This window comes from Choloepus didactylus, chromosome 2 (genome assembly GCF_015220235.1).
Source record: "Choloepus didactylus isolate mChoDid1 chromosome 2, mChoDid1.pri, whole genome shotgun sequence".
NCBI classification, from domain to species: domain Eukaryota; kingdom Metazoa; phylum Chordata; class Mammalia; order Pilosa; family Megalonychidae; genus Choloepus; species Choloepus didactylus.
In genome coordinates, this window is record NC_051308.1 from 223,592,247 (window position 1) to 223,615,795 (window position 23,549).

The 23,549-nt window shown below is 40.2% G+C and overlaps 1 protein-coding gene and 1 pseudogene across 3 annotated transcripts in view; both read right to left on the minus strand.

Moving 5' to 3' along the window:
• DHDDS (dehydrodolichyl diphosphate synthase subunit) overlaps positions 1 to 20,489 on the minus strand; it is a 45,743-nt gene extending 25,254 nt beyond the window's left edge. Inside the window, exons 1-4 of one of the 3 annotated variants that reach the window (XM_037828068.1) lie at positions 20,336 to 20,472; positions 19,751 to 19,863; positions 2,113 to 2,229; positions 564 to 706 (exon numbers count right to left, since the gene is read on the minus strand). In XM_037828068.1, the coding sequence (XP_037683996.1) occupies positions 564 to 706; positions 2,113 to 2,229; positions 19,751 to 19,813 (323 nt within the window). In that variant the 5' untranslated portion in view covers positions 19,814 to 19,863; positions 20,336 to 20,472. Of the gene's footprint in view, positions 1 to 563; positions 707 to 2,112; positions 2,230 to 19,750; positions 19,864 to 20,335 lie in introns of all 3 variants that reach the window. The other 2 variants (XM_037828067.1, XM_037828066.1) reach the window with 2 other exon arrangements.
• A 1,800-nt stretch (positions 20,490 to 22,289) lies between these two features.
• LOC119520337 lies at positions 22,290 to 22,608 on the minus strand (annotated as a pseudogene).
• Positions 22,609 to 23,549: the final 941 nt, after the last annotated feature.

Consider the following 23,549-nt stretch of genomic DNA (forward strand, 5'->3'; position numbering starts at 1 on the left):
AATGCCTCTTATTCATCATCCCACCCCCTCAAGAGAATATGCAACGGAGTATATTAACTTTTTGGGGATGACTGCCCAGTAGAAAATTACCTCTTCAGTGTTTCCTTCATCCCACTCCCATGACCACAATTTATTGGTTCTGGGGTAGAAATTTGATCTAAGAGGGGCCAATTAAGGAACTCAGTTAATTCTGGGTTGCTCTTTTGAAGCAGAGAAAGTTGGTCTGCAGAGAAAGAAGGAAGTAAATGTACAAAGAGGCTCTACCTAATGAATTTCAATTCTTGGTTTCAGTTTTGCTTGAGGCTGACTGTACTAGTTCTTGAATTCTGTGAAATATGTCTTCAAATAAACTCACCCTTTATGTCCTCAAATAAATACCCCCTTTAAGGAAAAAAGAAAAACTAGCCTTTATTTCTTCTGGTATTTGCTACCAAAAAGTTCTAACTAACATTAAAAAGACTTAGAGGGGCCTTTAAATAAGCTTTAAAGGAACAAAGTTGTGAGGGTGAGGGTAAGACTGCACGTGGTAGAAGAACATGCTCTCCCCTCTGCCAGCATCTTACTGTTCCTCCATCAAGCGGCTGAACTTCTCCCGGGCCAGATCCATTAGCCCATCTACCTCACTCTTTGAGCGTTTGAAGTTCTCGATGCTGAACGCGTAGACTGTCACTTCCATGATGCCCAAGTTCAAACACCAGCGCAGGGTCTGAAAGGGGAGAAGGAAAGGAGCTGGTATACAAGGAAAGGCAAAGTGGGAAGGGATAGAAGAGATGCACTAGCCCTGACTGAGTGTTGGAGGTGGGAGGCAGATTTTTCTCCTCCCCAAACCTGTGAAAATCTAAGATAACTTTAGTGCTTATGTCAGAATAATAAACCAAATAAGCAGAAAATCACAACTTAAGAAACTGAAGAATGTGATCTTAATGAGTCCTACTATGCTGATGCCACTGTAGTTTACTAGTAAGAACTTGCCACTGAGAGAGTAAAGATCTAGGTTCTAGTCCCTACCTCTATCATGTACTTGCTTTGTGACCATAGGCAAATCATTGAACCTCTCTGGGCCTAAGTCTCCTTATCTGCAAAATGGGATCACAATTTATGCCTCACAATGTAACTAAAAAACAATATAAAAACATAAGGTAGTATTATTCACAGCATAATTTTCTGGTAGAGAAAAGGCTGATGAGCTCTAAGAATTAAAGCAACAACTTTTATTGTGTAGCATTTAGTAATCTGCAAATGTTTTTCATATATATTATTCCATTTAATTCTTCAAACAACCCCTAACATTACTGTTTTCATGCCTGTTAAATAGATGATAACATAAAGGCTTAGAGAGGTGAAGAAACCTGTCAAAAGTCTACAAGTCTAGCGTATGATTCATCATTTGAAGTTCTAGAAGAGGAAAAACTCATCAATAGTGATAGAAATCAGAACAGTGGTTGCCTGGAGTGGGGAGAGGACTGAGACAGAGGTCGACTGGGAAGGGGCACGAGGGAACTTTCTGAAAGAATGGAAATATTCTATACCTTGACAGGGAATGTGAGTTAGACAGACATATGCAATTGTCCAAACCCACAATCTGAGCATTTCACTGTATAAAATTATATCTCAATTAAAAAATTATAAGAAGATATTTATAATATGTATTTATAACGTCAAAAAGTAGAGCAGCTAATCAAATTATGTCAGGGCCTCATAATGAAATCTCCTACCAGTCATTAAAACATAATTAGAAAGACTACAGATCAACCAGAAAAATACTTGCCAAAAAGTGAAAATAAGGTTACTAAAACCACAAACGCAAGTTTATAAACGTTAAGTCATACATAGAATATATTACAAGAACTGGGATGAGGTATAGAAAAATATAAACTGTTGATTAAGGTGGTAAGAGGAGGCAATTTTATTTTAATTTCTAATATTTTGTGATGATTCACTGGTCAATGAATCTTTTTGTCAATGTGAAAAAGAGATCTTTAAACAAACGAGTCATAAGACAAACAGCTATAAAAACACTCTAAAAACCACGGCAAACATGGGGCCTGGTTTTCTAGCTATAATCCAATTCTCTATAGCTTGTCCACATTGGGTTCTTCTACCCAAATTCACCTCAGCCAGCTTGTTGAAGCCCTGTGAGTGGCCCTCCTGCCGTTCCACCTGGCACTTCTTGGCATAGCGACGGTTTCCATCCATTATAAAGGCAATATGCTTGGGCACCGGGCCTGCCTATGAGGTAAGGAGACAGATGATGAAATATCACATAACCTTCATGGATACACTACACTCCAAGTTCACAAGACCTGGCCTATAAGATAAAAGCTGTGAGGAAGGGAATTGGGTATTTTAAGCTCTTAGCTCATAAATGGGAGTTAAGCACTTTTATTCATTTACATGTTTATTGAGCAATTACTACCACGTACCATGCAAGGCTTTTTATATCCCATTTTATTTTTTTTCATATAACCTCATAAAGTAAATGATATCTTCATTTCACAGGTGAAAAAACAGAGGCTTAGAGAAGATGAGTGACTTGCACAAGCCACACAGGTAGGAAGAGGCAAAGTGGGGATTCAAACTGAGGTCTGTCTGCTTCCAGAGTTCATCTTTTAATCATACACTAATTAACCAGGACCTTGTTTTCACCAGTCGCCAAGTGGGAGCCCCAGGAAAGATACTGATGGGTATGGTCAACTGGAGAGGGCATCCCCCACATAAGAGGCAGCCACTCCTCAGCTCTAGACAATTGCTGCCACACAGGAATGGGTGACTGTGGTAGTTTGAAGCTGTTTTGTATTCCAGGAAAGGCCATGTTCTTTTAATACATTCCTATAGGTGCAGATTTATTGTAGATGGGACCTTTTGATTAGGTTATTTCAAATGAGATGTGACCCATCTCATTCAGGGTGGGTCTTAATCCCCATACTGGAGTCCTTTATAAGAGGATAAAGGACACACAGGAAAAGCCCTGAGAGCTCAGAGCAGCACCCAGAGAAGCTGAAAGACAAGGACACATCCACAGAAACTGAGAGAGGAAGCCACTGAAGTCAGAAGTTGGAAGCAATGAAACCCAGGAGGGAAGGACCAGCAGACTCTGCCATGTGCCTGGCCATGTGACAGAGGAGTCCAGATTGCCAGCAGTCTCTGTTTAGAAAAGGTGTCATCCTGTTGATGCCTTAATTTGGATATTTTCACAGCCTTGGAATTGTAAACTTGTAAGCTAATAAATCCCCATTGTTAAAAGCCAGTCCATTTCTGGTATATTACTTTTTGTAAGCTTTAGCAAACCAAAACAGGGCCCAATGGAATTGGGTCTTCTAATTTTTCAAGAAAAGTAAAAAATCAGAATTTTTAATAAAACGTAAATATAAGGAGCTGTGTCAAAGAAAACAAAAGAGACGTTTTAGGGGCTAAACAAAACACATTTGGTTTAGAGAAGCCTCAGGTTGTCTATCACAGCAAAAATGGATTCCTGAAGATGGCAGACTGGTGAGCTGTATGTTTTAGTTACTCCTCCAGGAAAGTAGGTAGAAAGCCAGGAACTGCGTGGACTGGACACCACAGAGCAATCTGACTTTGGGCATACTTCATACAACACTCATGAAAACGTGGAACTGCTGAGATCAGCGAAATCTGTAAGTTTTTGCGGCCAGGGGACCCGCGCCCCTCCCTGCCAGGCTCAGTCCCGGGGGAGGAGGGGCTGTCAGCTCCGGGAAGGAGAAGGGAGAACTGCAGTGGCAGCCCTTATCGGAAACTCATTCTGCTGATCCAAACTCCAACCATAGATACACGGAGACCAGACACCAGAGAATCTGAGAGCAGCCAGCCCAGCAGAGAGGAGACAGGCATAGAAAAAAAACAACACGAAAAACTCCAAAATAAAAGCAGAGGATTTTTGGAGTTCTGGTGAACATAGAAGGGGGAAGGGCAGAGCTCAGGCCCAAGCTCAGGCCCTGAGGTGCATATGCAAATCCCGAAGAAAAGCTGATCTCTCTGCCCTGTGGACCTTTCCTTAATGGCCCTGGTTGCTTTGTCTCTTAGCATTTCAATAACCCATTAGATCTCTGAGGAGGGCCCGTTTTTTTTTTGTTTTTTTTTTTAATCCTTTTTTCTTTTTCTAAAACAATTACTCTAAGAAGCCCAATACACAAAGCTTCAAAGACTTGCAATTTGGGCAGGTCAAGTCAAGAGCAGAACTAGGAGAGCTCTGAGACAAAACGCAATAATCCAGTGGCTGAGAAAATTCACTAAACACCACAACTTCCCAAGAAAAGGGGGGTGTCCGCTCACAGCCATCATCCTGGTGGACAGGAAACACTCCTGCCCATCGCCAGCCCCATAGCCCAGAACTGCCCCAGACAACCCAGTGTGACGGAAGTGCTTCAAATAACAGGCACACACCACAAAACTGGGCGTGGACATTAGCCTTCCCTGCAACCTCAGCTGATTGTCCCAGAGTTGGGAAGGTAGAGCAGTGTGAATTAACAAAGCCCCATTCAGCCATCATTTCAGCAGACTGGGAGCCTCCCTACACAGCCCAGCAGCCCAGAACTGCCCTGGGGGGACGGCACTCACCTGTGACATAGCACAGTCATCCCTCAACAGAGGACCCGGGGTGCACGGCCTGGAAGAGGGGCCCACTTGCAAGTCTTAGGAGCCATACGCCAATACCAAGGACTTGTGGGTCAGTGGCAGAGACAAACTGTGGCAGGACTGAACTGAAGGATTAGACTATTGCAGCAGCTTTAAAACTCTAGGATCACCAGGGAGATTTGATTGTTAGAGCCACCCCCACTCCCTGACTGCCCAGAAACATGCCCCATACACAGGGCAGGCAACACCAACTACACACGCAAGCTTGGTACACCAATTGGACCCCACAAGACTCACTCCCCCCACTCACCAAAAAGGCTAAGCAGGGGAGAACTGGCTTGTGGAGAACAGGTGGCTCGTGGACGCCACCTGCTGGTTAGTTAGAGAAAGTGTACTCCACGAAGCTGTAGATCTGATCAATTAGAGATAAGGACTTCAATTGGTCTACAAATCCTAAAAGAACCCTATCAAGTTCAGCAAATGCCACGAGGCCAAAAACAACAGAAAATTATAAAGCATATGAAAAAACCAGACGATATGGATAACCCAAGCCCAAGCACCCAAATCAAAAGGTCAGAAGAGACACAGCACCTAGAGCAGCTACTCAAAGAACTAAAGATGAACAATGAGACCATAGTACGGGAGACAAAGGAAATCAAGAAGACCCTAGAAGAGCATAAAGAAGACATTGCGGCAAGATGGCAGACTGGTGAGCTGTATGTTTTAGTTACTCCTCCAGGAAAGTAGGTAAAAAGCCAGGAACTGCGTGGACTGGACACCACAGAGCAATCTGTCTTTGGGCATACTTCATACAACACTCATGAAAACGTGGAACTGCTGAGATCAGCGAAATCTGTAAGTTTTTGCGGCCAGGGGACCCGCGCCCCTCCCTGCCAGGCTCAGTCCCGGGGGAGGAGGGGCTGTCAGCTCCAGGAAGGAGAAGGGAGAATTGCAGTGGCTGCTCTCATCGGAAACTCATTCTACTGATTCAAACTCCAACCATAGATAGACTGAGGCCAGACACCAGAGACTCTGAGAGCAGCCAGCCCAGCAGAGAGGAGACGGGCATAGAAGGAAAACAACACGAGAAGCTCCAAAGTAAAAGCAGAGGATTTTTGGAGTTCTGGTGAACACAGAAAGGGGAAGGGCGGAGATCAGGCCTTGAGGCGCATATGCAAATCCCGAAGCAAGGCTGATCTCTCTGCCCAGGGCACCTTTCCTTAATGGCCCTGGTTGCTTTGTCTATTAGCATTTCAATAACCCATTAGATCTCTGAGGAGGGCCGTTTTTTTTTTTTTGTTTTGTTTTTTTTTTTTAAATCCTTTTTGCTTTTTCTAAAACAATTACTCTAAGAAGCTCAATACAGAAAGCTTCAAAGAATTGAAATTTGGGCACGTCAAGTCAAGAGCAGAAATAAGAGAGCTCTGAGACAAAAGGCAATAATCCAGTGGCTGAGAAAATTCACTAAACAACACAACTTCCCAAGAAAAGGGGGGTGTCCGCTCACAGCCACCATCCTGGTGGACAGGAAACACTCCTGCCCATCGCCAGCCCCATAGCCCAGAGCTGCCCCAGACAACCCAGTGTGACGGAAGTGCTTCAAATAACAGGCACACACCACAAAACTGGGCGTGGACATTAGCCTTCCCTGCAACCTCAGCTGAATGTCCCAGAGCTGGGAAGGGGGAGCAGTGTGAATTAACAGAGCCCCATTCAGCCATCATTTGAGCAGACTGGGAGCCTCCCAACACAGCCCAGCAGCCCAGAACTGCCCTGGGGGGACGGCACTCACCTGTGACATAGCACAGTCATCCCTCAACAGAGGACCCGGGGTGCACAGCCTGGAAGAGGGGCCCACTTGCAAGTCTCAGGAGCCATACGCCAATACCAAAGACTTGTGGGTCAGTGGCAGAGACAAACTGTGGCAGGACTGAACTGAAGGATTAGACTATTGCAGTAGCTTTAAAACTCTAGGATCATCAGGGAGATTTGATTGTTAGGGCCACCCCCCCTCCCCGACTGCCCAGAAACACGCCCCACATACAGGGCAGGCAACACCAACTACACACGCAAGCTTGGGACACCAATTGGGCCCCACAAGACTCACTCCCCCACTCACCAAAAAGGCTAAGCAGGGGAGATCTGGCTTGTGGAGAACAGGTGGCTTGTGGACGCCACCTGCTGGTTAGTTAGAGAAAGTGTACTCCACGAAGCTGTAGATCTGATAAATTAGAGATAAGGACTTCAACTGGTCTACAAACCCTAAAAGAACCCTATCAAGGACAGCAAATGCCACGAGGCCAAAAACAACAGAAAATTATAAAGCATATCAAAAAACCAGACGATATGGATAACCCAAGCCCAAGCACCCAAATCAAAAGACCAGAAGAGACACACCTAGAGCAGCTACTCAAAGAACTAAAGATGAACAATGAGACCATAGTACGGGATATGAAGGAAATCAAGAAGACCCTAGAAGAGCATAAAGAAGACATTGCAAGACTAAATAAAAAAATGGATGATCTTATGGAAAATAAAGAAACTGTTGACCAAATTAAAAAGATTCTGGACACTCATAGTACAAGACTAGAGGAAGTTGAACAACGAATCAGTGACCTGGAAGATGACAGAATGGAAAATGAAAGCATAAAAGAAAGAATGGGGAAAAAAATTGAAAAACTCGAAATGGACCTCAGGGATATGATAGATAATATGAAGCGTCCGAATATAAGACTCATTGGTGTCCCAGAAGGGGAAGAAAAGGGTAAAGGTCTAGGAAGAGTATTCAAAGAAATTGTTGGGGAAAACTTCCCAAATCTTCTAAACAACATAAATACACAAATCATAAATGCTCAGCGAACTCCAAATAGAATAAATCCAAAAAAACCCACTCCGAGACATATACTGATCACACTGTCAAACATAGAAGAGAAGGAGCAAGTTCTGAAAGCAGCAAGAGAAAAGCAATTCACCACATACAAAGGAAACAGCATAAGACTAAGTAGTGACTACTCAGCAGCCACCATGGAGGCGAGAAGGCAATGGCACGATATATTTAAAATTCTGAGAGAGAGGAATTTCCAGCCAAGAATACTTTATCCAGCAAAGCTCTCCTTCAAATTTGAGGGAGAGCTTAAATTTTTCACAGACAAAGAAATGCTGAGAGAATTTGCTAACAAGAGACCTGCCCTACTGGAGATACTAAAGGGAGCCCTACAGACAGAGAAACAAAGACAGGACAGAGAGACTTGGAGAAAGGTTCAGTACTAAAGAGATTCGGTATGGGTACAATAAAGGATATTAATAGAGAGAGGGAAAAATATGGCAAACATAATCCAAAGGATAAGATGGCCGATTCAAGAAATGCCTTCACGGTTTTAACGTTGAATGTAAATGGATTAAACTCCCCAATTAAAAGATATAGATTCGCAGAATGGATCCAAAAAAATGAACCATCAATATGTTGCATACAAGAGACTCATCTTAGACACAGGGACACAAAGAAATTGAAAGTGAAAGGATGGAAAAAAATATTTCATGCAAGCTACAGCCAAAAGAAAGCAGGTGTAGCAATATTAATCTCAGATAAAATAGACTTCAAATGCAGGGATGTTTTGAGAGACAAAGAAGGCCACTACATACTAATAAAAGGGGCAATTCAGCAAGAAGAAATAACAATCGTAAATGTCTATGCACCCAATCAAGGTGCCACAAAATACATGAGAGAAACACTGGCAAAACTAAAGGAAGCAATTGATGTTTCCACAATAATTGTGGGAGACTTCAACACATCACTCTCTCCTATAGATAGATCAACCAGACAGAAGACCAATAAGGAAATTGAAAACCTAAACAATCTGATAAATGAATTAGATTTAACAGACATCTACAGGACATTACATCCCAAATCACCAGGATACACATACTTTTCTAGTGCTCACGGAACTTTCTCCAGAATAGATCATATGCTGGGACATAAAACAAGCCTCAATAAATTTAAAAAGATTGAAATTATTCAAAGCACATTCTCTGACCACAATGGAATACAATTAGAAGTCAATAACCATCAGAGACTTAGAAAATTCACAAATACCTGGAGGTTAAACAACACACTCCTAAACAATCAGTGGGTTAAAGAAGAAATAGCAAGAGAAATTGCTAAATATATAGAGACGAATGAAAATGAGAACACAACATACCAAAACCTATGGGATGCAGCAAAAGCAGTGCTAAGGGGGAAATTTATAGCACTAAACGCATATATTAAAAAGGAAGAAAGAGCCAAAATCAAAGAACTAATGGATCAACTGAAGAAGCTAGAAAATGAACAGCAAACCAATCCTAAACCAAGTAGAAGAAAAGAAATAACAAGGATTAAAGCAGAAATAAATGACATAGAGAACAAAAAAACAATAGAAAGGATAAATATCACCAAAAGTTGGTTCTTTGAGAAGATCAACAAGATAGACAAGCCCCTAGCTAGACTGACAAAATCAAAAAGAGAGAAGACCCATATAAACAAAATAATGAATGAAAAAGGTGACATAACTGCAGATTCTGAAGAAATTAAAAAAATTATAAGAGGATATTATGAACAACTGTATGGCAACAAACTGGATAATGTAGAAGAAATGGACAATTTCCTGGAAACATATGAACAACCTAGACTGACCAGAGAAGAAATAGAAGACCTCAACCAACTCATCACAAGCAAAGAGATCCAATCAGTCATCAAAAATCTTCCCACAAATAAATGCCCAGGGCCAGATGGCTTCACAGGGGAATTCTACCAAACTTTCCAGAAAGAACTGACACCAATCTTACTCAAACTCTTTCAAAACATTGAAAAAAATGGAACACTACCTAACTCATTTTATGAAGCTAACATCAATCTAATACCAAAACCAGGCAAAGATGCTACAAAAAAGGAAAACTACCGGCCAATTTCCCTAATGAATATAGATGCAAAAATCCTCAACAAAATACTTGCAAATCGAATCCAAAGACACATTAAAAAAATCATACACCATGACCAAGTGGGGTTCATTCCAGGCATGCAAGGCTGGTTCAACATCAGAAAAACAATCAATGTATTACAACACATTAAAAACTCGAAAGGGAAAAATCAATTGATCATCTCAATAGATGCTGAAAAAGCATTTGACAAAATCCAACATCCCTTTTTGATAAAAACACTTCAAAAGGTAGGAATTGAAGGAAACTTCCTCAACATGATAAAGAGCATATATGAAAAACCCACAGCCAGCATAGTACTCAATGGTGAGAGACTGAAAGCCTTCCCTCTAAGATCAGGAACAAGACAAGGATGCCCGCTGTCACCACTGTTATTCAACATTGTGCTGGAAGTGCTAGCCAGGGCAATCCGGCAAGACAAAGAAATAAAAGGCATCCAAATTGGAAAAGAAGAAGTAAAACTGTCATTGTTTGCAGATGATATGATCTTATATCTAGAAAACCCTGAGAAATCAACGATACACCTACTAGAGCTAATAAACAAATTTAGCAAAGTAGCGGGATACAAGATTAATGCACATAAGTCAGTAATGTTTCTATATGCTAGAAATGAACAAACTGAAGAGACACTCAAGAAAAAGATACCATTTTCAATAGCAACTAAAAAAATCAAGTACCTAGGAATAAACTTAACCAAAGATGTAAAAGACCTATACAAAGAAAACTACATAACTCTACTAAAAGAAATAGAAGGGGACCTTAAAAGATGGAAAAATATTCCATGTTCATGGATAGGAAGGCTAAATGTCATTAAGATGTCAATTCTACCCAAACTCATCTACAGATTCAATGCAATCCCAATCAAAATTCCAACAACCTACTTTGCAGACTTGGAAAAGCTAGTTATCAAATTTATTTGGAAAGGGAAGATGCCTCGAATTGCTAAAGACACTCTAAAAAAGAAAAACGAAGTGGGAGGACTTACACTCCCTGACTTTGAAGCTTATTATAAAGCCACAGTTGCCAAAACAGCATGGTACTGGCACAAAGATAGACATATAGATCAATGGAATCGAATTGAGAACTCAGAGATAGACCCTCAGATCTATGGCCGACTGATCTTTGATAAGGCCCCCAAAGTCACCGAACTGAGCCATAATGGTCTTTTCAACAAATGGGGCTGGGAGAGTTGGATATCCATATCCAAAAGAATGAAAGAGGACCCCTACCTCACCCCCTACACAAAAATTAACTCAAAATGGATCAAAGATCTCAATATAAAAGAAAGTACCATAAAACTCCTAGAAGATAATGTAGGAAAACATCTTCAAGACCTTGTATTAGGAGGCCACTTCCTAGACTTTACACCCAAAGCACAAGCAACAAAAGAGAAAATAGATAAATGGGAACTCCTCAAGCTTAGAAGTTTCTGCACCTCAAAGGAATTTCTCAAAAAGGTAAAGAGGCAGCCAACTCAATGGGAAAAAATTTTTGGAAACCATGTATCTGACAAAAGACTGATATCTTGCATATACAAAGAAATCCTACAACTCAATGACAATAGTACAGACAGCCCAATTATAAGATGGGCAAAAGATATGAAAAGACAGTTCTCTGAAGAGGAGATACAAATGGCCAAGAAACACATGAAAAAATGTTCAGCTTCACTAGCTATTAGAGAGATGCAAATTAAGACCACAATGAGATACCATCTAACACCGGTTAGAATGGCTGCCATTAAACAAACAGGAAACTACAAATGCTGGAGGGGATGTGGAGAAATTGGAACTCTTATTCATTGTTGGTGGGACTGTATAATGGTTCAGCCACTCTGGAAGTCAGTCTGGCAGTTCCTTAGAAAACTAGATATAGAGCTACCATTCGATCCAGCGATTGCACTCCTCGGTATATACCCGGAAGATCGGAAAGCAGTGACACGAACAGATAACTGCACGCCAATGTTCATAGCAGCATTATTCACAATTGCCAAGAGATGGAAACAACCCAAATGTCCTTCAACAGATGAGTGGATAAATAAAATGTGGTATATACACACGATGGAATACTACGCGGCAGTAAGAAGGAACGATCTGGTGAAACATATGACAACATGGATGAACCTTGAAGACATAATGCTGAGCGAAATAAGCCAGGCACAAAAAGAGAAATATTATATGCTACCACTAATGTGAACTTTGAAAAATGTAAAACAAATGGTTTATAATGTAGAATGTAGGGGAACTAGCAGTAGAGAGCAATTAAGGAAGGGGGGAACAATAATCCAAGAAGAACAGATAAGCTATTTAACGTTCTGGGGATGCCCAGAAATGACTATGGTCTGTTAATTTCTGATGGATGTAGTAGGAACAAGTTCACTGAAATGTTGCTATATTATGTAACTTTCTTGGGGTAAAGTAGGAACATGCTGGAAGTTAAGCAGTTATCTTAGGTTAGTTGTCTTTTTCTTACTCCCTTGCTATGGTCTCTTTGAAATGTTCTTTTATTGTATGTTTGTTTTCTTTTTAACTTTTTTTTTCATACAGGTGATTTGAAAAAAGAAGGGAAAGTTAAAAAAAAAAAAAAAAAAAAAAAAAGAAAAAAGACAAACAAGGGAAAAAAAAAAAAAAAAAGATGTAGTGCCCCCTTGAGGAGCCTGTGGAGAATGCAGGGGTATTCGCCTACCCCACCTCCATGGTTGCTAACATGACCACAGACATAGGGGACTGGTGGTTTGATAGGTTGAGCCCTCTACCATAAGTTTTACCCTTGGGAAGACGGTTGCTGCAAAGGAGAGGCTAGGCCTCCCTGTATTTGTGCCTAAGAGTCTCCTCCTGAATGCCTCTTTGTTGCTCAGAAGTGGCCCTCTCTCTCTGGCTAAGCCAACTTGAAAGGTGAAATCACTGCCCTCCCCCCTACGTGGGATCAGACACCCAGGGAAGTGAATCTCCCTGGCAACGTGGAATATGACTCCCGGGGAGGAATGTAGACCCGGCATCGTGGGATGGAGAACATCTTCTTGACCAAAAGGGGGATGTGAAAGGAAATGAAATAAGCTTCAGTGGCAGAGAGATTCCAAAACGAGCCGAGAGATCACTCTGGTGGGCACTCTTACGCACACTTTAGACAACCTTTTTTAGGTTCTAAAGAATTGGGGTAGCTGGTGGTGGATACCTGAAACTATCAAACTACAACCCAGAACCCATGAATCTCGAAGACAGTTGTATAAAAATGTAGCTTATGAGGGGTGACAGTGGGATTGGGAATGCCATAAGGACCAAACTCCACTTTGTCTAGTTTATGGATGGATGTGTAGAAAAGTAGGGGAAGGAAGCAAACAGACAAAGGCACCCAGTGTTCTTTTTTACTTCAATTGCTCTTTTTCACTCTAATTATTATTCTTGTTATTTTTGTGTGTGTGCTAATGAAGGTGTCAGGGATTGATTTAGGTGATGAATGTACAACTATGTAATGGTACTGTAAACAATCGAAAGTACAATTTGTTTTGTATGACTGCGTGGTATGTGAATATATCTCAATAAAATGATGATTAAAAAAAAAAAAAAAAAAAAAAAAGAAGACATTGCAAGACTAAATAAAAAAATGGATGATCTTATGGAAATTAAAGAAACTGTTGACCAAATTAAAAAGATTCTGGACACTCATAGTACAAGACTAGAGGAAGTTGAACAACGAATCAGTGACCTCGAAGATGACAGAATGGAAAATGAAAGCATAAAAGAAAGAATGGGGAAAAAAATTGAAAAAATCGAAATGGACCTCAGGGATATGATAGATAATATGAAACGTCCAAATATAAGACTCATTGGTGTCCCAGAAGGGGAAGAAAAGGGTAAAGGTCTAGGAAGAGTATTCAAAGAAATTGTTGGGGAAAACTTCCCAAATCTTCTAAACAACATAAATACACAAATCATAAATGCTCAGTGAACCCCAAATAGAATAAATCCAAATAAACCCACTCCAAGACATATACTGATCACACTGTCAAACACAGAAGAGAAGGAGCAAGTTCTGAAAGCAGCAAGAGAAAAGCAATTCACCACATACAAAGGAAACAGCATAAGACTAAGTAGTGACTACTCAGCAGCCACCATGGAGGTGAGAAGGCAGTGGCACGATACATTTAAAATTCTGAGTGAGAAAAATTTCCAGCCAAGAATACTTTATCCAGCAAAGCTCTCCTTCAAATTTGAGGGAGAGCTTAAATTTTTCACAGACAGACAAATGCTGAGAGAATTTGCTAACAAGAGACCTGCCCTACTGGAGATACTAAAGGGAGCCCTACAGACAGAGAAACAAAGAAAGGACAGAGAGACTTGGAGAAAGGTTCAGTACTAAAGAGATTCGGTATGGGTACAATAAAGGATATTAATAGACAGAGGGGAAAAATATGACAAACATAAACCAAAGGATAAGATGGCTTATTCAAGAAATGCCTTCACGGTTATAACGTTGAATGTAAATGGATTAAACTCCCCAATTAAAAGATATAGATTCGCAGAATGGATCAAAAAAAATGAACCATCAATATGTTGCATACAAGAGACTCATCTTAGACACAGGGACACAAAGAAACTGAAAGTGAAAGGATGGAAAAAAATATTTCATGCAAGCTACAGCCAAAAGAAAGCAGGTGTAGCAATACTAATCTCAGATAAAATGGACTTCAAATGCAGGGATGTTTTGAGAGACAAAGAAGGCCACTACATACTAATAAAAGGGGCAATTCAGCAAGAAGAAATAACAATCGTAAATGTCTATGCACCCAATCAAGGTGCCACAAAATACATGAGAGAAACACTGGCAAAACTAAAGGAAGCAATTGATGTTTCCACAATAATTGTGGGAGACTTCAACACATCACTCTCTCCTATAGATAGATCAACCAGACAGAAGACCAATAAGGAAATTGAAAACCTAAACAATCTGATAAATGAATTAGATTTAACAGACATCTACAGGACATTACATCCCAAATCACCAGGATACACATACTTTTCTAGTGCTCACGGAACTTTCTCCAGAATAGATCATATGCTGGGACATAAAACAAGCCTCAATAAATTTAAAAAGATTGAAATTATTCAAAGCACATTCTCTGACCACAATGGAATACAATTAGAAGTCAATAACCATCAGAGACTTAGAAAATTCACAAATACCTGGAGGTTAAACAACACACTCCTAAACAATCAGTGGGTTAAAGAAGAAATAGCAAGAGAAATTGCTAAATATATAGAGACGAATGAAAATGAGAAGACAACATACCAAAACCTATGGGATGCAGCAAAAGCAGTGCTAAGGGGGAAATTTATAGCACTAAACGCATATATTAAAAAGGAAGAAAGAGCCAAAATCAAAGAACTAATGGATCAACTAAGAAGCTAGAAAATGAACAGCAAACCAATCCTAAACCAAGTACAAGAAAAGAAATAACAAGGATTAAAGCAGAAATAAATGACATAGAGAACAAAAAAAACAATAGAGAGGATAAATATCACCAAAAGTTGGTTCTTTGAGAAGATCAACAAGATTGACAAGCCCCTAGCTAGACTGACAAAATCAAAAAGAGAGAAGACCCATATAAACAAAATAATGAATGAAAAAGGTGACATAACTGCAGATCCTGAAGAAATTAAAAAAATTATAAGAGGATACTATGAACAACTGTATGGCAACAAACTGGATAATGTAGAGGAAATGGACAATTTCCTGAAACATATGAACAACCTAGACTGACCAGAGAAGAAACAGAAGACCTAAACCAACCCATCACAAGCAAAGAGATCCAATCAGTCATCAAAAATCTTCCCACATAGACACTCTAAAAAAGAAAAACGAAGTGGGAGGACTTACACTCCCTGACTTTGAAGCTTATTATAAAGCCACAGTTGCCAAAACAGCATGGTACTGGCACAAAGATAGACATATAGATCAATGGAATCGAGTTGAGAATTCGGAGATAGACCCTCAGATCTATGGCCGACTGATCTTTGATAAGGCCCCCAAAGTCACTGAACTGAGTCATAATGGTCTTTTCAACAAATGGGGCTGGGAGAGTTGGATATCCATATCCAAAAGAATGAAAGAGGACCCCTACCTCACCCCCTACACAAAAATTAACTCAAAATGGACCAAAGATCTCAATATAAAAGAAAGTACCATAAAACTCCTAGAAGATAATGTAGGAAAACATATTCAAGACCTTGTATTAGGCGGCCACTTCCTAGACTTTACACCCAAAGCACAAGCAACAAAAGAGAAAATAGATAAATGGGAACTCCTCAAGCTTAGAAGTTTCTGCATCTCAAAGGAATTTCTCAAAAAGGTAAAGAGGCAGCCAACTCAATGGGAAAAAATTTTTGGAAACCATGTATCTGACAAAAGACTGATATCTTGCATATATAAAGAAATCCTACAACTCAATGACAATAGTACAGTCGGCCCAATTATAAAATGGGCAAAAGATATGAAAAGACAGTTCTCTGAAGAGGAAATACAAATGGCCAAGAAACACATGAAAAAATGTTCAGCTTCACTAGCTATTAGAGAGATGCAAATTAAGACCACAATGAGATACCATCTAACACCGGTTAGAATGGCTGCCATTAAACAAACAGGAAACTACAAATGCTGGAGGGGACTGGAGAAATTGGAACTCTTATTCACTGTTGGTGGGACTGTATAATGGTTCAGCCACTCTGGAAGTCAGTCTGGCAGTTCCTTAGAAAACTAGATATAGAGTTACCATTCGACCCAGCGATTGCACTTCTCGGTATATACCCGGAAGATCGGAAAGCAGTGACACGAACAGATATCTGCACGCCAATGTTCATAGCAGCATTATTCACAATTGCCAAAAGATGGAAACAACCCAAATGTCCTTCAACAGATGAGTGGATAAATAAAATGTGGTATATACACACGATGGAATACTACGCGGCAGTAAGAAGGAACGATCTCGTGAAACATATGACAACATGGATGAACCTTGAAGACATAATGCTAAGCGAAATAAGCCAGGCACAAAAAGAGAAATATTATATGCTACCACTAATGTGAACTTTGAAAAATGTAAAACAAATGGCTTCTAATGTAGAATGTAGGGGAACTAGCAATAGAGAGCAATTAAGGAAGGGGGAACAATAATCCAAGAAGAACAGATAAGCTATTTAACGTTCTGGGGATGCCCAGGAATGACTATGGTCTGTTAATTTCTGATGGATATAGTAGGAGCAAGTTCACAGAAATGTTGCTATATTAGGTAACTTTCTTGGGGTAAAGTAGGAACATGTTGGAAGTTAAGCAGTTATCTTAGGTTAGTTGTCTTTTTCTTACTCCCTTGTTATGGTCTCTTTGAAATGTTCTTTTATTGTATGTTTGTTTTCTTTTTAACTTTTTTTTCATACAGTTGATTTAAAAAAGAAGGGAAAGTTAAAAAAAAAAAAAAAAAAAAGAAAAACAAGGGAAAAAAAAAAGATGTAGTGCCCCCTTGAGGAGCCTGTGGAGAATGCAGGGGTATTCCATGGTTGCTAACATGACCACAGACATAGGGGACTGGTGGTTTGATGGGTTGAGCCCTCTACCACAGGTTTTACCCTTGGGAAGACGGTTGCTGCAAAGGAGAGGCTAGGCCTCCCCATGGTTGTGCCTAAGAGCCTCCTCCCGAATGCCTCTTTGTTGCTCAGATGTGGCCCTGTCTCTCTAGCTAAGCCAACTTGAAAGGTGAAATCACTGCCCTCCCCCCTACATGGGATCAGACACCCAGGGGAGTGAATCTCCCTGGCAACGTGGAATATGACTCCCAGGGAGGAATGTAGACCTGGCATCGTGGGACGGAGAACATCTTCTTGACCAAAAGGGGGATGTGAAAGGAAATGAAATAAGCTTCAGTGGCAGAGAGATTCCAAAAGGAGCCGAGAGGTCACTCTGGTGGGCACTCTTATGCACACTTTAGACAACCCTTTTTAGGTTCTAAAGAATTGGGGTAGCTGGTGGTGGATACCTGAAACTATCAAACTACAACCCAGAACCCATGAATCTCGAAGACAATTGTATAAAAATGTAGCTTATGAGGGGTGACAATGGGATTGGGAAAGCCATAAGGACCACACTCCACTTTGTCTAGTTTATGGATGGATGAGTAGAAAAATAGGGGAAGGAAACAGACAAAGGTACCCAGTGTTCTTTTTTACTTCAATTGCTCTTTTTCACTCTAATTATTATTCTTGTTATTTTTGTGTGTGTGCTAATGAAGGTGTCAGGGATTGATTTGGGTGATGAATGTACCACTATGTAATGGTACTGTAAACAATCGAAAGTACGATTTGTTTTGTATGACTGCGTGGTATGTGAATATATCTCAATAAAATGAAGATTAAAAAAAAATAATAAAATAAAATGTAAAACTTTAAAAAAAAAAAAAAGATAGGCTTTGATTGTATGAAAACTAAGTTAAATGCTTCTAAAAGCTTAAAAGTGCATTGCTAAAAAATATTATCAAATTAAATGTAAGTGAGGCAATTGTAAAAAAAAATCTTTCAACTGTAAAAATCTAGGATTCTGCACTCAGACCGCTTTGCAATGTATTTATTTTCTAGCTCTGTGTTAAAGAAATGGAAATTGTGAAAGTAATACAAATGACAGTGTGATTTATATGATATTAACAATGCAAAACTCCAGTTGAGGGTGGTGGTGCACAGACTCAAAGGAAAGACCTTGGCTCCACTGAATGTTTGATGGATGAATGCACAATATACAAGCATTAATTTTAAAACATGTTGTATAATTTTTTGTATTATTTCCCCCCAACCACTTTTTTGATTAACCAATTAATGACAACTGATGTGTCAACTAAGAATGTTCACTGTACTAGATTATTGTTTGGAAGACCCTGTCAGATTGGTGTCTTAATATTCCTAAAATGAGTCAGAAAGCTGAAATTTTTCATAGTACTGTTTTTATGTTATTTGAAAATGAAACCACAAAAACATGGTTAAGTACAGAATAACAATGCTAATCTCTTAATGTATTGCATTTACAATAATGTTGGCATAAGTAGATATGATTTATGGAATGAATAATAATTTTTCTTTCCATTCAATTTTTTAACTCCCATTTAAAAATAGAATGAATTGTTAAAAAAAAAAAAAAAAAAAAAATGGATTCCTTAGCCAATGTTTCCTCACCTATAGGGGCTCTTCACTGACTGCTTCCCCAGGTACCTCTCTAGTATCTTCTACTTTTGTCCCCTACAAATAGTCTTTTAAAAAAAAAATCCAGTCAAGTCATGTAGTTTTTTGTTCCCAACTCATGATTGTAATAGTTCTTGGAAAAGATATTTTCCATTTCCTGGCCTACTTGAGATCACTTGGAATTTGTGTGTGAGTATAAGGCTTATTGGCTCATAGATTCACTATTATCAGGTGCTTCACAGCCTGTGGCTGATGAGCAAAACCAAGCTGACTGTCCCAAATCTCAAACCAAATCCTTGTCTTAGGCAGAAGGTATAACAGTGTTGTGATTCCTAGAAAAAAAGCTGAGGGAAGACTTGAAGAAACAAGGTGTGTAGGAAATAGAGTGATCATAGTCTTCTTATGGCTGAAAGACAGCCCCAATAATAATAGCAATTAAGATGTAATTTAAAATTGCTGAACAGCTACTAAGTGCTTTACATGTATGTTTCACTTAGTTGTCACAATAACCCTATAGTTGTCAGTCACATGGTTAATAAGTGATAGAACATGTCTTTCACTCATGTCTGACTGCCTCCAGAGCCCAAATTCTTAACCATAATGCTCTACTGCCACATCTAAGAAAAATAATCTTTTCTACCTAAATCCAGACATTAGTACTAGGAACAACAGATCAAAGTTTCAGGCAAACAAACTTCAGTTCTCTATTAAAAGGAAGACCTAACAGTCAATGCTACCCAACAAGGAAGAAAAATCCATTATATGATATTGGGAGGCCCTGGGCTTCCTGCCCTGAAAATGTCAGTTAGGACAATAGTCTGCCAGAAATGTGGACATGTAACTCATCTTGGAATTCTAAGACTCTAGTTTCCTTGCTAAATTCCACTCAACCTCATGGATTGTTTGATAGATTTCGATACAAGATTACCCAACTGAACAAAAGGCTGTTGATTCCCTGGGTCTCTGCTCACCTTTAAGATGTTGGCACAGAATCGCTCCCAAAGTGACAGCTCTCCTTCCTTGATCCATGACATAGTTCTTGCTCTGACAGGAGATTACCAAGAACAAGCCACTGCCTGTAACACTGGATAAACAAAAAAGAGAACAAGAAAATATCAGGGTTTGCAAACAACTACTGCTGACTTCTGGCGATGCACCTGGACACTGGTCTAAGTCTCTTATCTTTCACAACTTAAAGCTGTATAGGCCAAAGCGACCTTTGGGGCAGAGGTCTTTCCGTGGTTCTCCTAGCTTCGTGGCCCGTGCTCCCATCCTCTTTTCCTAGGTATCTGCACTGTCTTCTATTTAACTCTGCTTCCGCCACTCACAGTGCCTACATCTGGATCACTCCCCACCTCTTTCTTCTCCATCTTTCCCCAAGCCGTTTCCTACTCCCTGAATTCCCAGTTACTATCCCCTTCAGTCGTTGCACCTATATTACCCCCTATCTCAGTGGTCCTCCCCATTATCTACTCCCTCAGTTTCTCTTCCACCGTTCCCTTTATCCTTCCTACAGCTGTAACCCGGCCCAGTCCCTTCCCTCTCCCCTCGTTCACCCCTTCCGGTCAGCAACTGAACCGCTCCGCCCGATGCCTTCCAACTGCTCCAGTCTGCTGACACCTCCTCAGGACATGGCGCTGAAAGAATGCGTCATCGTCGGGCGCGAGAACGAAGAGGACCCTTCTTTAACGAAGAGGCTGGTTCCTGATCTGCGCATGCGTACCAGGAGGAGGAACGGTGCGAGCGTCCGGCAATACCATTCGCGCACTCCGGGCGGATGCGGTTAGAGGGGTTCGAGGGCGACAGCCAGGCACGTGACCGGTTGGGGCAAGAAGTGGGGCTCCAGGCAAGGTGCTGGGGACAGGCCTGGCAAACGCAGGGTCGGGACCACCAGGGGGAGCGAAAGGGTTTGTAGTCCTCAGGCTGTCTTCGCTGAGGGAAATGTACCACAGGGCAGGTATTAGGGGAGCTTCACCTCAGAAATCCAAAGCTTCCCAGCCGCTAATGGCACTTTAGGACAGCTAAGAAACTCTGGAAGGCTGCAGAATTGGGCTTCTTTAGAGGCCTGGCGCACCACGGTCTTCAACATTAAATTTTACTGTTCTGTGTTTTATTTCTTGGATTTAACCATTTGGAAAGAAGTTCCTAGCCCTATTCTATTTTTTTTTTTTTTTTGACGGCCACACATGCCTTTATTTATAATGGCAGGGGGCAAACATGAATGAAGTTTTAAGTATGTGTATTTCACACTAAAACCATTTCTTAAAGGCTTAAGACATAGAAAAGAATTTCACAAAAATAACAGAATCATTATCTATGGATTTTTCTTCATTAGAAAATTATTCATACTAGAAATCACAAGAGGAAATGACCATAAATCTTGCAATTCTAGAACACAAAATTAAACTTTGTGATAAGGGATTCTTAAATTTTCAAAGAGTAGAAAAAGAAAAAAGAAGAAAAATTGGGAATCGTTTAGGACAGTGTTTCTCAAATTTAGGTCCTTCAACAGACATATTCTTGGGGGAGGGGGCTACAGGATGTCTATGAGAATTTTTAAATTTTACATTTTAATTTTGATGATAATCTAAATCAAAGTAATACACACTCAGGATAACCTGGACAAGCATCTTATGTAAGAATATTACCACGTGATTGCAGCATCTGCACTTGTGTCTCTGACCCCTGTGGCACCAAGTGAAGACTTAACAGTGCTTAACTTCTCCTGCAGTTTCTCAACTTGGGCCCTCAGATGTTTCATGGAATTGTTGCACATTTCCCATGAGAACTCGAAGTTGTCAAGGTTAAGAACACTGGCTCAGGGCAATGATTCTCAAGATGGGATAAAGTGAGGTGAAGATGGCCAAGGGAGATATGCATGTAGTTTGAAAAACATTTAAGAAGCTATTTCCATTTCTTCCACAAATAAAGAGGAAGAGGAGAAAAAAGAAAAAAGGAAAGAAAAATAAAAGAAGCTGTTGATGTCATGAAAGTCAGCTCAGAAAAATAATTTTGGCTGATGGGTAGGATCAAAGACCAAATAAAGATTTATCCTAAGAGCCTTGGAATAAACATGGCTGTGGTTGAGAAACACTGGTTTAGAGGCAGAGGAGTGCTGGCTCATGGAGAACAGTCAGTAAGAAAAACATGTCCAAAAGAATATTTTTTGGGTCAATGAATGAATCCTAAATCAGAACTTGTCATGGTCTTTTGGAACCCAAAAGGCCAATCCAGAAGAATCCCAAGATGATCCATCAATCTTTTTGGCCCCATAGTGTGGGGAAAGTTGATCTACTTTTTAAAACTGATCTGAAAGAAGAAAAGCTTTCCCCCCTGCCCAAACTCCACTCCCCCTATTATTATAATTTTGATAACTGCATTTCAGAATTTAAGTAAACAGTTGCTACAGCTGGGTAACAATGGCCCCAGATCTATCCACCAAGAAGTGCTGCCATCGTTGATGAGGCCATCCAGTTCCCAAGGGGGACATCACTGGAGTCTGCTCTGTAATTATTTTAGAGCTTCAATTTGCTGTAGCCGGGTCTCCAGTTCCCTACTCATTTGCATATTTATTAGATCAGAGCATTCACCTTTATGATCTTTTCCAATAAAAACCCGAGGTACCGTTCTTGCCTCTGTGAGCTGTTGGAACTAATCTTGAATCACGTTTGTCATTGGTGGCTGTGGTATCGACAAATTCCAGAAGTCCTTGTTTGAAGGGCATTTGACAGAGGATCTCTTGGGTCTTTCTGCGGTAGGGGTAGGTGGGTTTGATGAACACAATCACCTTCCTGGGGTGGATTTCGCTATTCACAAATTCCTAAGCCATGCTGACAGGCATCCATCCTCCCGGGAGCACGATGTAAAGCCCGGGTGTAAGGGCCCCCTATTCTATTTTACCGACACATTTTATTCCAATCCATTTTGTGCTGATCTCCGGCACCCAGATTCTAGGATTTGCAATTTCCAGGACCCACCCAAAAGAACTCAAAAAATAGACTAAGGCCAGAAAGAGCTGTTGTAAGAGTGAGTTCTCAAAGAACAGAAAGGCCATCCAATCTGTCAACCTGGAGTAGAAGAAACAAGAGCATTAGCTTTTCCCCAAACTTCTAAGGAAAAGCTGTTGAAGAAATTTGACTCCGATTCACAAAAGAAATTGGGAGTTCAATTCTCTTAAAATTAAAATTAAAAAAAGAATAAAAACCCTGTAAATGTAGAATCTTATGCAACCAAGTTTGTTATTTTTTCTTTCTTTCTTTCTTTTTTTTTCCCAAAGCATAAAACAACTTCCATTGGAATGAGAGTGTGGAATAGAATCCTCATTTCAAAGAGCTTTCTTGTAGTTCCTCAGTTTGGATTGCAGTCTCATCCAGAAAACAGTTACTGCGCTGTCTTCCACTCTTTCTCATGGGTTATTTCTAAGAGCAACATTTTAAAAACTGGAGATGACTAACCCACCCATGAATAGTCTTAAACTTTTCCATCCTTCTGTTTTGCAACCTGGGGAGCAACAGTTTCAGTCTAGAAGATTAAATTTTACACAATCGTTTACTCAATCACTATAGTAATTTGCTGCTTTATCGGCTTCCCCTATCAGCTTTGACTTTTGGTACAATTAATGAAGAGGCCACAAAGCACGTGGAGTGGGTATGTGAAACTTCTTACCCTTGCTCTGGTAAAGTTGATTTTTTCGTAATACTTGGTATGCCTCGAGTTAAAACCCTTTTCATTTTTAAGTCCTCTTTCTCTAGAGGGAGCTAGACATCTAGA